The 16633-nt window shown below is 34.3% G+C and overlaps 2 protein-coding genes across 2 annotated transcripts in view; both read right to left on the minus strand.

The window, feature by feature from the left end:
- The window catches only part of LOC107101220 (receptor-type tyrosine-protein phosphatase H-like), an 11713-nt gene extending 3185 nt beyond the window's left edge, over positions 1-8528 (minus strand). The window contains exons 1-11 of the mRNA XM_015400038.1: positions 8243-8528; positions 4632-4883; positions 4233-4463; positions 3672-3947; positions 3491-3584; positions 3337-3387; positions 3125-3206; positions 2900-2990; positions 2715-2785; positions 1060-1194; positions 740-862 (exon numbers count right to left, since the gene is read on the minus strand). Of these exons, the coding sequence (XP_015255524.1) occupies positions 740-862; positions 1060-1194; positions 2715-2785; positions 2900-2990; positions 3125-3206; positions 3337-3387; positions 3491-3584; positions 3672-3947; positions 4233-4463; positions 4632-4883; positions 8243-8528 (1692 nt within the window). The remainder of the gene's footprint in view (positions 1-739; positions 863-1059; positions 1195-2714; positions 2786-2899; positions 2991-3124; positions 3207-3336; positions 3388-3490; positions 3585-3671; positions 3948-4232; positions 4464-4631; positions 4884-8242) is intronic.
- A 5923-nt stretch (positions 8529-14451) lies between these two features.
- The window catches only part of LOC107101221 (receptor-type tyrosine-protein phosphatase H-like), a gene marked incomplete at its 5' end in the record, with an annotated part of 7325 nt that continues 5143 nt past the window's right edge, over positions 14452-16633 (minus strand). The window contains 3 exons of the mRNA XM_015400039.1: positions 14452-14583; positions 15213-15348; positions 16291-16451. Coding sequence (XP_015255525.1) covers positions 14452-14583; positions 15213-15348; positions 16291-16451 — 429 coding nt within the window. The remainder of the gene's footprint in view (positions 14584-15212; positions 15349-16290; positions 16452-16633) is intronic.

A 16633-nucleotide genomic window follows, 5' to 3' on the forward strand; every position in this document is an offset into this window, starting at 1 on the left:
TTTTTTTATATCATAAGCATGACTTGGCCCCTTTAAGAGAGAAAATACCTAACAAAAAAGTAAGGCAGTGCAAAAATCCATTGTCACATTGTTTACATAAACCGCTGCAATATTTCCACCTTTATTGCTCTTTGTTTGTTCTCTTTTAATCACTGTTTAAAGATCATACAATAGCTTTCAAATTAACAGCCATATATTATATTACTCTAATAGGTCATTTAGCTCTGGGCTATTGATTAACCACTGCCTTTAACCTCTTACATTGACATTAAACAAATGAACTATCCCTTTCTGAGAAAGCGGTTTTATTATTGTCAACATTTTTTTTATTCAATAAATCATCTAAGTGAATAATTAAAACTTTATTATTTTGCAAGAGGACTTTAACATAAGACTGCTGGTGGGACATAATATTAACACTTCATTGTAAATAGGTTTAGACTAGCAGAATGGCTCTTTACAAAATACATAACCGTGGTGTGAGGCTAGGAAAGTGCGAACCCGAAAAGCTGCTTTATGATTTAAAAATATCTGCTAGTTAATTAACTGACTAGGCTCCTAGCGTTAGCCTCTTTGAGAGAATCTTCTTCTCCAGACTGAGATGTATCTTCCACTGACTGCCATCACCAAACAATCCATTTCAACAAACAGAAACAATCAACTTTTTTATCATTCTATATTCCTTCATTCATTTTTGTTTCCCGTACTTTGTAAGAGTTGTATTGGAAGAGTTATTTACATGTTTCAGTGTAAACTCCCTCTGGATCCAGTTGGATTCCTTTTCCTCAGACTTTTTGGAGACCGTCAGTTCTCCGTATCGACACTGCTTTCTGTCTTCAGGCCAGTATTGTTCACACTTGGTCTACAATAAGAAAGCACAAACAAATCTGACAATCACCGTGGCTGTTCTCTTCTTGCCACAAGCTCAGAGAAAAACCACATGTCATCTTTTAAGCTAAAGTTAAGTAGAGAAGTTAAAGCTTCACATTTTTTTTCTTCCATTTCAGGTTTACACTTCCTTAAAATATAATTATACAGCATAAAAAAAGAAAAACTTACCCGTCCTGCTTCAATGCAATTGGTAACCATGACAATTCTCCTCACTTTTTGTTCCCAAACCATCCTCCAGAAATCATTGACTGTGGAGGGCAGAGGACCCTGTGTGGCAATGTACTCTTTGTTGCTGTTATAACCCTGAAAAAAATATTAGGTAGACAATTAGGGCCTTTTTTTCATGGCCTACACAGTTCAGGTTTAAAATGACCATTTAGGTCATCTTGTTATTTAATCTGGAAGATCTCTATAAGAGTCACGTCACACCAAGCATTTTGAACTTCTACTTTACGGTCTGAGCCTATTATCACTTAATCAATCTTCTGCTAACATCCTGAGTAACTTTTTACAACCAACAATGCAGAAGCACTAAAGATAAAGTTTTTTTTGACGACTGTCGGTAATATGATAATGATTCAAACAAGGAAACATGTCCAGGAAAATGTAAGCTTATAGACAGAGCAGATAATCATAGGTAAAATGAAGTGTGAAGCCACACCTGTATATGTGACTCAATACCTGGTAAAGAGGGTGTGTAAATACAATAAACAAACAAATATCATATTTGTCTGGTTGATCATTAAAGGATGAAAGAGAGGATTTTATAAGACACTTGAACTGTTTTATGAACAAAGATGCAAAGAGGAGACCATGAGAGCAGGCAGCAGAGAGGAGGAGGGCGACAGCTATAACACTATAAAAAGAGTAAGAGGAAGTTACCAGAAAAGCTCTATAGTTTAAGCCCAGTTTATCACAGTTCAAAGTCTAACACATGGCCTTGTGAAAGAAAAAGCTAAAGCTTTAGCTTTAATTTGAACTTTTACATTGATAACTTTTTATATCATTCAAAATGTTGAATTTCACGCCAAAGCTCTGCACCTTTAAATGTTGATTATTTTATCTAACAGTTTAAATTTAAACTGGAAGATGATTGGTATGTAATGGTGTGTTGGCTTAATGTAAATCAGAAACAGAGCTGAATGATATTTGTTTGATGTGTTTATTACTTTATGACTTTGTATTTATTCTGACAACTTCCTCCTTTGCTGTTTTTTTACTTTTTTATGACTGTGTGCCATGTCAATCTTGGTTTTGCAAAGTTTTTCTGATTAGTGATGGGACATGAGTGGTGTGAACTTTGAGTAAACTGTTTTGATCATCAGAAAATTATCTTCCTCTGATTAGAAAATCAAAAGAACAAGAAAATGGAAAATTAAAAAAGACAGTAACAAACTGATTAATGCATCAGATCGATAAAAGGGAAATTTAAAATCATCACTAGCAGAACTAGGATTCAAGCATCAGTGATCAACATGACTAAAGCTGCTTCCTTTGAGCTAACTCAGTAACAATGCATGAACAAAATTTTTTTTTCAACACCCATAATTTGCATTTAATAGCTTAAAATTTCTACTTGAAGGGGATCTTTGTGCGTTTTGTTTAACAGATTAATTCTTCTATTTGCACACTTGATGCAGTGCTTGCAACTTTGAATCCTAACCTCTGATCTTTTACAAAACTTTATTTTTAAATAAAGATCTTATATGATGGAGCAACACAAAGTACCGTAATGTATCATTCTGGTGGAAGGGAAAAGATCTGACCTCAACATTGTTACAAATAAAAATCATATTTAGCATTATGATAATTGTCATACTTACAGGTAGGTAGTTAGCATTTATGTAGTCTGAAGTAACATTTGAACCGACAAGCTTCACACGACTCCAGTCATCTAGCAAGAGAATGAAAAAAAATATTTAGAAAATAATAAAAATTACCACAAAAGCCTCAGTTTGACTCCATTACTAATAAACCGCATAGACCAACAGGAACATGAAGGACTTACAAGGAAGGATGTTGGTGAATCTGTTCTTCGCTTTATTTTCTGGCACAGTGGCTGCACTGCGAGTTTGGTCAATGCCAACAGAAGCAAGGGACTAAGTGGAAGTGGAAAATAACATCTCATGAAATAAAGCAAGGGCTAAATGATAAAATTTAGCCTTATAAAATGATAGAAATGTAATTAAGAAATGTAAAGGGAGAAATAAATCTTTATGAAGGAATTGGTCACCTCATATTCCTGACTGAAACCTCTGTTTTCATCTAATTCCAGCTGACGGAAGTGGTCTGGGAACTGATCCAAAGGAATGGCTCTGAAACAAAATAGTAGACATGCTGTGTTTAACTCTAATGAGAGGAAAAATTTACTAGAGACTTTATTTACTTTTAAGCATTTTATTTACGACTGACAGTTTATTTGGAGATAAGAAACCTCAGACTCACTTCGCCTTTGAATCTGACTTTTGGGATCCAGAAAGAAAGGATTTCTTTCTTCTATTAAAATAAAAAAAATGGTGCTTAGTTGATTCAATCCCCTCTGTTGTTGAATTTTAATTGCAAAATTCCATTGTAATTCGATGAAAGAGGAATCACCTACCGGATAAAATCTGGTCTTTTACGGACGATAAATATGATCAAACAGATCAGAACAACAAATAGCAGCACACCAACCAATGATCCTGCAATGACTCCTGAAAGGATCAATCCATTAGCTTAGCTAAATAATTCCTTCATGGAGTGAAACCAAAAAAAAAATGTTCTGGAATACTTTAGCTCACCTCTGTTATCAGTTGAACAGAAAAAAACTGATGGTTCAGATCGTCTGATCAAATTTTCTGCCTCCAGCTGTGAAACCAAAGAGACTTCATATCTTGTGGCGGGTTGAAGTCCCTTTACAATGAGTCCAGTTTCAATATCTGTTTCATTTATTGTTAATTTTTTTTTATTTATTGTAACTTCAACAGCCGTCAGCACACCATTGGGTGATTCCATGTTAATCTTAGCACCATAACCAGAGGCCCAGTAGCTACAGTCAGCAGTTACTGAAGGAGGAACTGAGGATGAAAGAATCATAAAGCTTATCAAAATATAAAGTACAAAAAGTTAATAAATTTATCAGAACAACTGAATATATTCAGCTGCAAATTATGCACAAGGGTCCGAAAAGTAGTAGTACTGATAAATTAAAACACGTTCAAATTCAGAACTTTTATGTATATAAAATATGTCAAATACTTCTGTAAACTAAAAATGTGGGCCATAAAAAGATGTTAATATCATCATTTGGAGTTAACCCTTTTCTGTTGTAGAAAATATGTCAAAGAAAGAGTTTTACTTACTGATTGGTATTTTGATGCTACACTGAGGAAGCATTGTGGAGGCCAGGTTATACTCAAGAGAAATCTCATATGTTGCACCAGGATAGAGGCCAGTAAATGACACGTCTTTCCCTTCTGGACTGTCATGCGTTTCAGATTCATTGGAGGCAGTTGCTTTAGAAAACAGGCCTTCAACTGTTCCTTTGATTGATGAATTCGTAACATGCCAGGTTACACTACTACAGTTGATTTCTGAAATTTAAAGGAAAATAATATTTTAAATAGGTTTGATTTTATGCATTTAACAAAACAGTAATAACATACATTACAAACAGACAATGCATTTCTATTACTTTGTTTTCTTTTTTTGCATAAAATCAGATTTTAAAAGTCTTTTGAGGTAGAGGCTGGTTTACTTACTAGTCACTGTGTCAACATGGTAAGGAGTGCTCAGGACTCCAGAGAAGATGGTGGTGATGCTGAATGAATACTTTGTTCCAGGCTTCAGATTAATGACATTATATACAATATTTTCATCCTTTTGATTAATTTCAATATCATTGTCATTAACTGTTAGCTGGTATTTCCATTCTGTATTTTGATTATCCCACTGTAGAGTGACCCTGTCCTCAAAGCGCTCTGTAACAGTGACTGAGGAAACCTCTCTGGGAACTGAGGAAAATAAAACAGAGACATAATTTTTAATTACCTGCTGTGATAAAAATGAAAGGTAAGTTTAGACACTGTATTAGTAAGGAGTTCTGGTTTTCTTGTGCCCTATCAATTAAAAATGATTCTCAATACATAAGAATAAATAAAGTATCTAGCTTTCTTTAGAATCCTTAAGAATAAATGTTAGTATTTGTAAACCTGACCCTGTATTCCTCTGTGGGGATTCCATATAACATAATATCTTACCAGTAGGTAAAGTTATGTGTCCCATTACCTCCTGTATAATCAAACACTCTCCAGGTGTGAGGAAGTGTGTGTAACATTTTTAATTGATGTAACAGTTATTGTCCTTTTATTAAAGGAAACTGTGCACTCCTGGATGTTTTTACTCCTTCCCACTGCAAAGTTATACTGGTCTCAGTCTGTCCAGCTGACTTTAACCCTGCTGGGTTCTCAGTTTTTTGTGAGACCTTTTCGCTACTTTGAAACTTTTTCCTCTGCTCTATCTACATGATCTAAACCTATTATTATAAACAAACAACAGTCCTCTTACCAGTGACTGCAGTGATGATTTTTCCTGTGCTTCTGGTATAACCAAACAAAGTGAAGAGAGTGAAGCTGTATCTAGTGCCACTGGTCAGATCTGGGACTGTGTATTTTCCATTTCCTTCAGAGTGAGTTATATTGACCTCCTTTCCATTGTAGGAAAGGATATAATCGTTGATGTCCCCCACTTTGGTCCACTGCAGAGTTATGCTGGTTTCAGTTTGTGTGGAGTTTTCAAAATTTTCAGTATCAGAAGGAGCTACACAAGAACAAGAAGAAATATTAACACGTTTTACTCGTGAAAACAGGCTAGTTGCATGATTAATAAAATAAGGTTTGCAATGAAATTGGTCTAATTTTACTTTTTGTCTCAAAAACCCCATAAGAAACAAAAAAATACAGTAAAAATCACATTGGTAACAAACTGAATAACATTATTGTCATATCAATTCTATTAATCAAACCAATCATTCTTCTTGAGCAGTTTGAACAGCAAGCAGTAAAACATGTTAAAGAGAACAAAAAAAAAAAAAAATGCAACAAGATAATACAGTTTCTCCACAACTAGAATGGACAACACTTTTACATATGAATCATTTTCACTAGTCTTTTCCCTACTTTGATGGTTATTTGTGTCATACTTCAGCTGTATCTATATTGTATATAATAATATAAACCAATAAAATATTCAAAGAATTAACAGAAAGAGCACCAACTGTAGATGCTATTGTAAATTTATTTTTGCAAGGAGGGTGTCCTTAAGTAATATAAATTGTTTTTGTAATGTTTACAAGTAGAAAATAGGTATTGAATGATCTGAAGAAAGAATTTTGCAAAGAGATTTGAGAAAATATTGCAATAAATGTTTTTCACAGTACATTTTCGGGTTGTATTTCTTATTAAAAAAAAATGTACCTCAGCACTATTATGAACAAACAGACAAAAATCATCTTACCAGTGACAGCAGTGATGCTTTTTCCTGTGCTTCTGGCATAATCAAACACAGTGTAGAGAGTGAAGCTGTATCTAGTGCCACTGGTCAGATCTGGGACTGTGTATTTTCCATTTCCTTCAGAGTGAATTATGCTGACCTCCTTTCCATTGTAGGAAAGGTTATAATTATTGATGTCCCCCACTTTGGTCCACTGCAGAGTTATGCTGGTTTCAGTTTGTGTGATATGTTCAAACTTTTCAGCGTCAGAAGGAGCTACAAGAATGAGATGAAATATAAAAAAATATATATCTATACTGCCCTGGAAAAAATATTAGACCACCCTTGCTTCTTTTTTTCGATGCATTTCATTTAAGTAATGTTGCCTTTAGAACTAGACAATAAAAAAAACAATGAATGTCTAATAATTTTTTCCACTATACAGCACTATACTGCGGTATTTCACTGTACATTTAAACATGTCAGAAGGCTACATGCATAATTATCACATAAAAGTTTACAATAAATCTTCATTTAATTACTATATATTTTTCATATAAAGTGGAAATCTATAAAAAAAAAAGCAAATATGTTAATAAAGGTTGAGTAACTGAGGTAGAGATTTAATGTAGTGAAACTAATCACACTTGCTAGATTTGGGTGAAGCATCTAATAGGACGAGTTAAAAGAAAGAGCCCCAAACATTTATTGATGCCATTGTAAAGTGGTTTGCAATTAGGGCGTCCTTAAGCGATATAAATTATTTTTGTTATGTTTAGAAGTAGAAACAAGGTATAAAATTATCTAAAAACAGAATTTTGCAAAGAGATTTGAGAGAACAATACAATAGATATATTTCACAACACATATTTGAGTTGTCATTTTTTGAGGTTTATTATTATAACTTATTTTTGAACAATCAAAAAATTGTTCAAATTAGAGTATAAATGAATCTGGCAGACTTTGTATAGACTGTGCCTATGGAGCACAATTATGAATAAACAGACAACAATCATCTTACCAGTGACTGCAGTGATGCTTTTTCCTCTGCTTCTGGCATAATCAAACACAGTGTAGAGAGTGAAGCTGTATCTAGTGCCACTGGTCAGATCTGGGACTGTGTATTGTCCATTTCCTTCAGAGTGAGTTATGCTGACCTCCGTTCCATTGTAGGAAAGGGTATAATTGTTGTCTCCCACTTTGGTCCACTGCAGAGTTATGCTGGTTTTAGTTTGGTTGATATGTTCAAACTTTTCAGTATCAGAAGGAGCTACACAAGAATAAGAAGAAATATTAACACAATCACATATTTTATTTTCCTTCCTTCCTTCCTTCCTTCCTTCCTTCCTTACTTACTTACTTACTTACTTAACAATTAAAAGAAAATAGAAAAAACAAGGAGTTAACAGAAAATTTTTTCAACTGAAAGAATAAGTGATATAATTAAACAGTCCTTCAATGTCAGCTAACATTACAGACAACAGATATACGGTACAATATTTAACTACATATCATTCAATTGTTGAACTGACTTTTATTAGTAGAGATCATTCTAAAAATAGAGGATTAAATGTTTGCCTCTGGTTCTGATATTTCTTATCAAATTAAAAGATAGTTTCATCGCACTTAAATATTTGATTTATTGCATTTCATCTTGTAAAAAAATCTTCTACTACTATAAAAATAGCTTTCTCATTTTAAGTGAATTATCTTTGAACCCCACAGTGTTAATGTGTGAAAATATTAATATAAACTTATTTTAAAAATGTGATCAAAACTCTCAATCTCTATAAATCAGGTTGCAAAGAAAATCTTCTGAACATCCTGAGATCCATACAAACTGTCTTATCTTGATTCATATGAGCACTAAAAGATCACCTACCTGTCACAGCAGTGAATGAATATCCAGAGCTGCTGTCTCCATTAGACACAGTATATAGAATAAAACTGTATCTTGTCCCAGCAGTCAGACCAGAGACCACGTGGTTTACTATATCATCAGCAGTGACAGGCACATCTATAGCATCACCATCATTCATCTTCAGTCTGTATGTTGGGATGTTATCAACTTTTTCCCATTCTAAAGTTATACTGTTTTCATTCTGTCTCACCACATTTACTTGTCTTACATCTGCAGGGGGGGCTGTTAAAAAAGCAGATAATGTCATATAAGAAAAAGCATTTTAATTAATGAACTATTATTGTTTTTTCAAAAAAGGAAAGATAAATCTGCAGTTCATACTAACCACGTGTTGTTGGTGCTGTTGTTGTTGTTGTTGGTGTTGTTGTTACCATAGGAGTAGTTTCCACCCTTATTGTCAGTTCTGTCTTATTTGTTGTATCTAGTTCTGACATGTTATTACAGTCCGCTACAATCTGAAACAGGATTAAAACTTCATCATTACACAAACTGTTACTTTTTATGATTAAAAAAACAACACTAAAGAAATTTGTTTATAAAATATTTACTGTTAACTTGCAGATTGTTGGGTCCATATTTAATATCAATGTAATTTCTGCTATACCTTAGCATTTGTTATGTGACATACAGTAGGATAATGTATGTGCAACAGTCCTTAGACATTTTAAGCCCTTAAACATTAAAAAAATACAGAAATCATGAGAGGATGTCAAATTTAAACTTTAATTACGAGATTATTTCGTAATGACTCATATTAACAAATATAAATAACAATCAATAGAAAAATGTGAGCTAGAACTCCTCTGTAAAAAGCAATAAGGAAAGAAAACAAACCTTTTGATGTTATTTCTTAACGTATGTCTTTATTTCTCTTTAAAGCAAGTAGTAATAAATGACATCACCCCTTTGAGATTGATTCATATCTCACAAACTGAGAAAATCCTTTATTTCTAAGTTATAAAATGTTTTTCTTGGTGCTGCTTTCTGTCTGTACTGACTTTTTAAACAGCTTCTCTTTGGACATCAGTACAGCAATGACTATCATGAGCTCGGCCTTAAATGTGGTTTACCTTTGTTTCAGGTTTTGCTTTCTGAGCAAAGCTTTACTATCCGACCATAGTTGACGTTGAAATGAAAAAGTACTTACCCAAAGCAGGCTGAATGAGACACACAGCAACAGGAGGTCCAATTTGAATTTGAACGATAAAAGCTTCATCTTTGTTATTGATTCTTAACCTACATACATGCTATCAACACAAAGACACCTTTCTGCTCTCAGATAAACCTCGACTGTCTGCTTCCAATATGGCCCACCTCATTTGTTGACAAAAATAATAAATATCCTAAGCTTAAGGCTGAATCAGTCCGGCAAAACAAATCCAGTGGTGTTTACTTTTAATTCCTAACCATGTCCTCCTTTTGTAACCTCTGGCCCCTTCTCTTACTCACAAGTGACAAAGTAAGTAACTACTTCTCCTTTTTGAACCTGTATGAAGACAGAGACCTTTGCCCCGCCTGTTACTTCCTTATTAACGGTCATTGTGCAGCTTGTCAAAGGTGCTCTGATCAAGGCACTGTCCCTGTTTTCAATATTTATTAGTGCTGATTGCTTTATATCCTCTTTAACTACCCAGTTCCAGCTTGTGACTAGCTGAGCACTTTTATCTGGTGTAATTAAGGAAAACAGGCTTTTCCTGGATTTTACAAAAATGGATTTTTACTGTACATTTGTCACATATATATTTTCTTTTCATTTTTTTAGCTGATTTTACCAAAGATTTTGACTTCTGTTTTATGTCTGGTCACAGTTTTGGCACGTTGTGATTTTTATGACATCCTTGCGGTAAGGAGCTATAAGGAACTTCAAAATGAAAATATGAGTGAGGAGCAAAAGTCAAACCACGCGTTGTTGAACTCTGCTATCAGCTGGGCTTTATAAAAAGGTTTGACAAGTAAAACATGGTTGTTCAAAGGGGAAACTTATGTAAGGAATTCCATTCCTACAAGTTAATTGTACTAGTTAATTAATAGGTTCAGTACTCATGTTAAATTACAGCATTGAATGACAGGGAAGAAGCTACATGCATAACAATAATGTCATGAAAGGTTTTTGCTGGTTGTTTTGCTCTACTGGTTCCAGTTTCTCAGACTCTCCACCAGAGGGCATCCTGGAGGCTTGTTGCTGGGCTGGATCCTCCTGCTGCACCTCCACTGGTGCAGCTCATCAGATCATTTACCTTCCCAAGCAGTATAAGAGGAGCAGGATGCCAGTCATTTTTTCCCCTGAGTGTTTCCTGTCACTGATAAATTCCAAGCCACTTATTGCCTTACTTATTTCCATTGAGTTTTTGCTTTAGGGATAGTTTAGAGATTTTTCAGAGTAGATTCTCTAAGCATTTGAACTAGGGCTGCAACTAATGATTATTTTGCAAATCAGTTAATCTGTGGATTATTTATTCCATTAATAATCGGATAGCCAAAGTTTGCTTAATGAAGATTTTTTACAAAATTAAACCAGGTTGAAACTAAAACTTTTTCATCTGAGGAGTTCTGAATAGAGCACACATTACATGACAGACAACGGTTTAAAAAAAAATCTTAAATGCAAAATGTTTATGTATATATTTTGTTTTTACAATTTTTGGTATCATTACGGTTCTAAGTTGATCACTGTCAGCTAAAGACACATTTTACAGTCTCTATACTCCAGCTAACAATTAATTAATTACTGAATTATTTGACAAATATTTCAATAATTGATTAATCAGGATTAATCAAATTGTTTCACCCCTAGTCACAATTATCAACATAACAACAGAGGTTTTAGTTTGTTGGTCAATTTCCTCAAACAGAATTATTAATTACAAAGAGGGTGAGAATGATCAGAGCCAGATAATTTGATACACATTATAAAGTATTGCCACAAGTGCAAGTATCATTAGAAAACTCCAAGAATGCAATTTGTGTAAAATTAATAAACCAACTACTAGGAAGAAAAAGGTGAATATTACTAAGCTGGATATTCTGGAAAAGTGGATACTAACTTAAAGTAGAAAAGAAACAGAATGTCTTTAGCACCAATCCACCCCGTGACACCAACACATAAACACAATACATCTCTCTATCTTTGCGAGGGCCTTTCCCTCAACTTTCATTCATTTCTATAGCCTACCTCTGACCCTTATCCTGCACTTAACCTTTACAGGTTCATACCTAACCCTGACGACCTCTGACCCTAAAACAGCAATTCCTCTCGTGTGGACTAGGCATAGAGCTGCTCAGTGGCGTGGAGTTTGCATGTTCTCCCTGAGCATGCGTGGGTACTCTGACCTCCTCCCACAGTCCAAAAACATGACTGTTAGGTTAATTGGCTTCTCTAAATATGTCTCTGAGTTGCCCTGGCGACCTGTCCAGGGTGTACCCCGCCTCTCGCCCGTAGACAGCTGGAGATAGGCACCAGCACCCCTAGTGACCCTCCTTGGGATTAAGCATGTCAGAAAATGGATGGATTGTCTATGCAATGGAGCCTAACAGGAGTAGTCAGTCCCCACAACGTGCTATTTTTCGAGAAAGCTGTCCCAAACAGTGTAACAAATACAAGAAAATACACTATCCTTCTGGGGACTTTCCATTGAATTCCATTCATTTTATATTTCTTGAACATAACCGGCACATATCTAACCCTAAAACTTATCTCAATTCAATTCACACCTTATAGCCTATAAGTCTCCAAAATTCCCAGGGAGTAACAAAAAGATGGGCCACATGCAGACATTTTTTTTTAAAACTTTGAGATAGTAGCAGACAAAATAAGAAGTCATTTCAAGGTTATCCTAATCTAACTGGATGCAAATATTAAGGCTTTGTGTAATCCCAGATAGTTTGAAATTACTTTAAGAGGTTCCACAAATGAATCAATTATTGAATATGAAATTAGGGAAAATAAGCAGGTCTGAAACACAACATCAGGTATGATTGTTTTAAACTTAGGGTTATCTAAAGTTGACAAACAACAGAGAGTAGCATAATTTTACTGTATGACCTACTTGTCAGTGGAACTTTAAAAGAAGTACTATGGCTTTCCTAGGTTTATTTGATCCTTTTTTTTTAACCAGTGAATTAATATAATAATTTTCAGTCTTGAAACAGTGCTGTGTAAACTTTTAACTTTTATTTTTCTATATTGTCGAATGCGGCACTTCAACATTAACATGGATAACAAACTTAGATTTGAACAGATTTATTTTGTCATTTTGTTTATACAAGTGTAAACAAAAATAAATTTAATTCACAACAGCTCTACAGTATATACAATCTCATTCTTCAAAGTGCAGCCTCGACAAGGCAAGCAGCAGTGATAAAAAAATTTAACTTGACATTAAGTCACAATATCTAGTTATGGAATGCGCATCATTCATGTTTGTTTGGCAGCAGTGATGTCAGATGGATCTGTAAAGGATCTTAGCATCCAAATGGGATTTTTATCCCGGTGGGAGAGGATCTGATGCTGGAGCATCAGAGGCCTGTTGCCTGGGTTTTACCATCAGTTGTTGTTGAGCTGCTACTATTGCCTCCAACTCCTGAAGCACTCGCCTCTCCTGGCTCATGGGAAGAAACATGTTATGACACGAAAATAAATTGTATGAGAGTGGGTGAATACAAAACACATACCGTAGATAGATCTATCTTTTACACATATAGAAGATAGATCTGTCAATTTGAATTACAATTAAAAACCAAATTTAAATTGAAACATATTTGACATTTCTAGAAAAAAGCTACCCTTTCCCCTACAACCGTAAACACACAAATCTTTCTCAAGAGCTTTTCCTTAGATATATATATATATCTTTATACCATTACCCCTCTTACTGTCTCAGACAGTGTTTCCCAGTGATCTATAATGGTCACTAGATGTATATTGCACAAAACTTCAACTTACAAAACATTTGCATTATATTTTAGTCTCTACACAAGTTTAAGTTTATATTTCAAACTTGTTTGACTTTATTGATGACAGTAAATAACCACAGGCATTGTTCTTTTATATCAGACAAAAGTTTTAATTCCAGTAAAAGGCGATGGGTTTTTGTGTTATTTTAGCCTTGGATATGCTGACATTTATTCCTGCTTTTTGTTAATTTCTATGTACAGTTGAGTAATTAAGAGAGTGAAATAATTTTACTCTGAAATGAGAATGCATAATTAATTTTGAGTCAATGGCTCCTTATTTTATTACATTTACATTTTATTATGCCCTTTGCCTCACTGAGTTTTGCTTTAAAGGAAAAGTGTGGTCAGTAATGAATGATCAATGGATCATTATCTATAGCTAAAACTAACACGCTTGCAGTGATTTAAATAAATTAAGCATTAATCAGTACAAAATTTAAATAAAAACAACAATTTTCACTGAGTCTGGGACCAGCCATTTTTGCCCAAATATAGTTATACCTCACTCCTGACATCTTCCAGCAGTGACGTCTAGTGCGGTAAGCCTAGCGCCAGTCTCCCCACTTCACAAGCAAAATCAATGGGAGCTACTAAACATGTCTGCAATCAACAACAATTACTTAATATTTTGAGAGGACTTCACCTTTTAAATTTGTGAGAGCTATAGTTAGTTAAACTGACAATGCCCAAGTGGAAGGCAGTTGGATGTTTTAAAACATCGGGAAAAAGTGAAAAAGAATTAGTTATTTCACCTTTACACGGATGTCTCCGGTAAAGCACATTCAAATTAAATTACTCTCAATTAAAAACACTTATCATTTATTGAACAATATGTAATACTTTCATTTATAAAGTACTTTCAGATGTTTGAATTCTGAATATGACCAGACTTTTGTTTTAATGGCTGTGGTATAAATATGGGGATATTAAATTCATATATTTAGTTTAAAATTAAAATTGATATAATAAAATTCAAGTATTTTTCTGCATATCTGAAGTACTTTTCCTTTATGTGCTCTATAGAGTAAAGACCCAATAAAAAAACAAGAGAATATAAAGTCAAATCTAAGAAAAAAGGCCTTTTTGTGCTGCATAGGTAGCCTACAAGGACAAACTGGGTAAACAAATGTAAAGTTTGGTATATTACTATCCCATATTGATGCAAGAAAAAGTAGACTATGAACTGGATTTATTGCAGAACTGAAATTATTTTTGTGTTAAGGAAGCTCTTGAAGTGGGATGGTGTTTTCGTATATCAAGTCGTCATCATTTTCATAAATGTGTTCTTCTTGGGTCACATGTGGTTGAAGGCTGTCCAGGATGCACTGGTGCAGGAAAACATACTGGGACTGTGAAGATATTTAAAAAGAGCCAATATTTAAAACAGAATGTGCTAATTTAGTCACTGATTGAAAGTTGCTCATAAGTAGAAGAGCTATTTACAAAACTTATTAGGGCAGGACAATAAACATTTCCAATATAATCACAACTTACATATGTGTAATTTCCAAATCACAGAAGCACCAGACTTTTTATGAAGTGAACGTTTTGGCAGAAAAATCACTCCATAATCAGTGGGGAAGAGAAAGTTCTGGCTAGCTTAGGTCCATGCATGCAAGCAAGTAGTCTTATTACACTGAGTCAACTCTGAACAAGACAGCATTCAAAGCTATGAAAACAAGGCGAGGGAGGCTCATTTACACAGCACATTTCATTGCCGTGCATGAGAAAAAAAAGAAATGTTAATTGCAATGTTAATTGGACACTAATGAATTAAAGTGACAAAAAACTAAAAGCAGATAATTATATACAAAACAAGATTAAATTATTTTTATTAAATTATTAATAAATGAAAATCAGAATTTTGGTTGAAAGAAATCTCAATACTGGTTTCTCGTTAAATTTCAGCCCCTAACAGTTGAAAAGTCTGTTTTCCTGGCAAAACAATTGGCATGCTTCAGCATAAAAACCGGCTCACCTCTGTCTGCACCATGTGTGGTCGATGTTCTCTCATTTTGTGTAAAAAGGCCTTGATGTTGACTGCTTGTTCTCTCACCACCTGCTGAAGCAGTACGTCCAGGGCGATGAAAGTACCAGTCCTTCCTACTCCGTCACTGCAAAGACAGAATGCAGCTTTTGTTTGCATCTACAAAATGACAATAAAGTGTGTCCAAGTCTAAATTATATTGCCTTCACTGATTCTTTTATGCTTTTTGTGGGATTCAGGACAAGGTAATGCCACAAATCTGGAGGTATGAGTTGGATAATGAGATAAATATTTATCTTTTGCCTTAAAAATAAAACTAAATGAACTGTTACTGAGTGAAAACGGTTATGAACATTTGCTCACTTTTAAAATGTACCTATTAAAAAACATTTTGTAAGTTTTTAAGGAAAAAATATCTTTAAAATAGACTTTTTTTTTTACATTTATGAATAAACATTGTTTGATAAGCAGCTTCAGTAGATCAGCATAGATGCATCAATAAGCCTGTATCATGTTTCCTTGCATTTACTTCAATTTGGAAGTTCCCACGCTGTTCTGGAGATGTTTTTAAGCGCTTCCATGTTAAATGGATAAAATTTAGCAAACAATGGAAGCATTATATTTAAAATGTATTTTGTGGATACTCAGAACTGAACAGCATCCATCCTCAAGTCAGATACCAATAACAACTTTGTGTAAGGAAAAAAAAAAAGTAAAAAGGAAACCTTGTCAACTTTAAGCAGGAGCTATGAGAATTAGCAAAAGAGTGCTGCAGTTTTGTTTTTTGGCCAAAGGTGGCAGTAATATTAGAAAACCACAGTAATGGAGAGTAAAGCATAGCATTTTTAAGATAATCTGGGATTTAATGCTAATGAAATGGTTACATTTCTGTGTATAAGTTTTTCCAACTCCTTTTTTCTTTTACATGATGTTGCCATCAGTTTGTGGGTGATCACTTTAACCATGACCAGCAGAATCTAATAATATCAGACACATAGAACATATATTAGAACAGCCCCTATGATGGATGTAAACTTCTCTCCAAGATACTCATTCCTCTTTTGTGTACCTGCAGTGAACCACAGTTGGTCCCTCAGACCTGTCTTTCTCTATGTGCCATCTAATGATTCCTCTGAACCGGATCAGGGCCTCTGTGCTTTGTGGAACTCCACGATCAGGCCAGACAGTAAAGTGGAAATGCTTGACTGTTGTTTCCACTGAGCTGCTCCTCTGCATAAAAAAAAAGGAAAAATATTTTGTAAAACATCTAGCTTCACAGAAACACTAAAAATAAAATAGATTAGACAAATATTTAAGAATAGCATTTCCAAATAATAATAACCAAATCAATATTCATTTAGGGGTTGCAAAAGTTTCTGCCACAACATCCCCAAAAGGTTCTCGGTCAGATG

This window comes from Cyprinodon variegatus, unplaced genomic scaffold (assembly GCF_000732505.1).
Source record: "Cyprinodon variegatus isolate N-32 unplaced genomic scaffold, C_variegatus-1.0 Scaffold1066, whole genome shotgun sequence".
In the NCBI taxonomy this organism is placed as follows: Eukaryota; Metazoa; Chordata; class Actinopteri; order Cyprinodontiformes; family Cyprinodontidae; genus Cyprinodon; species Cyprinodon variegatus.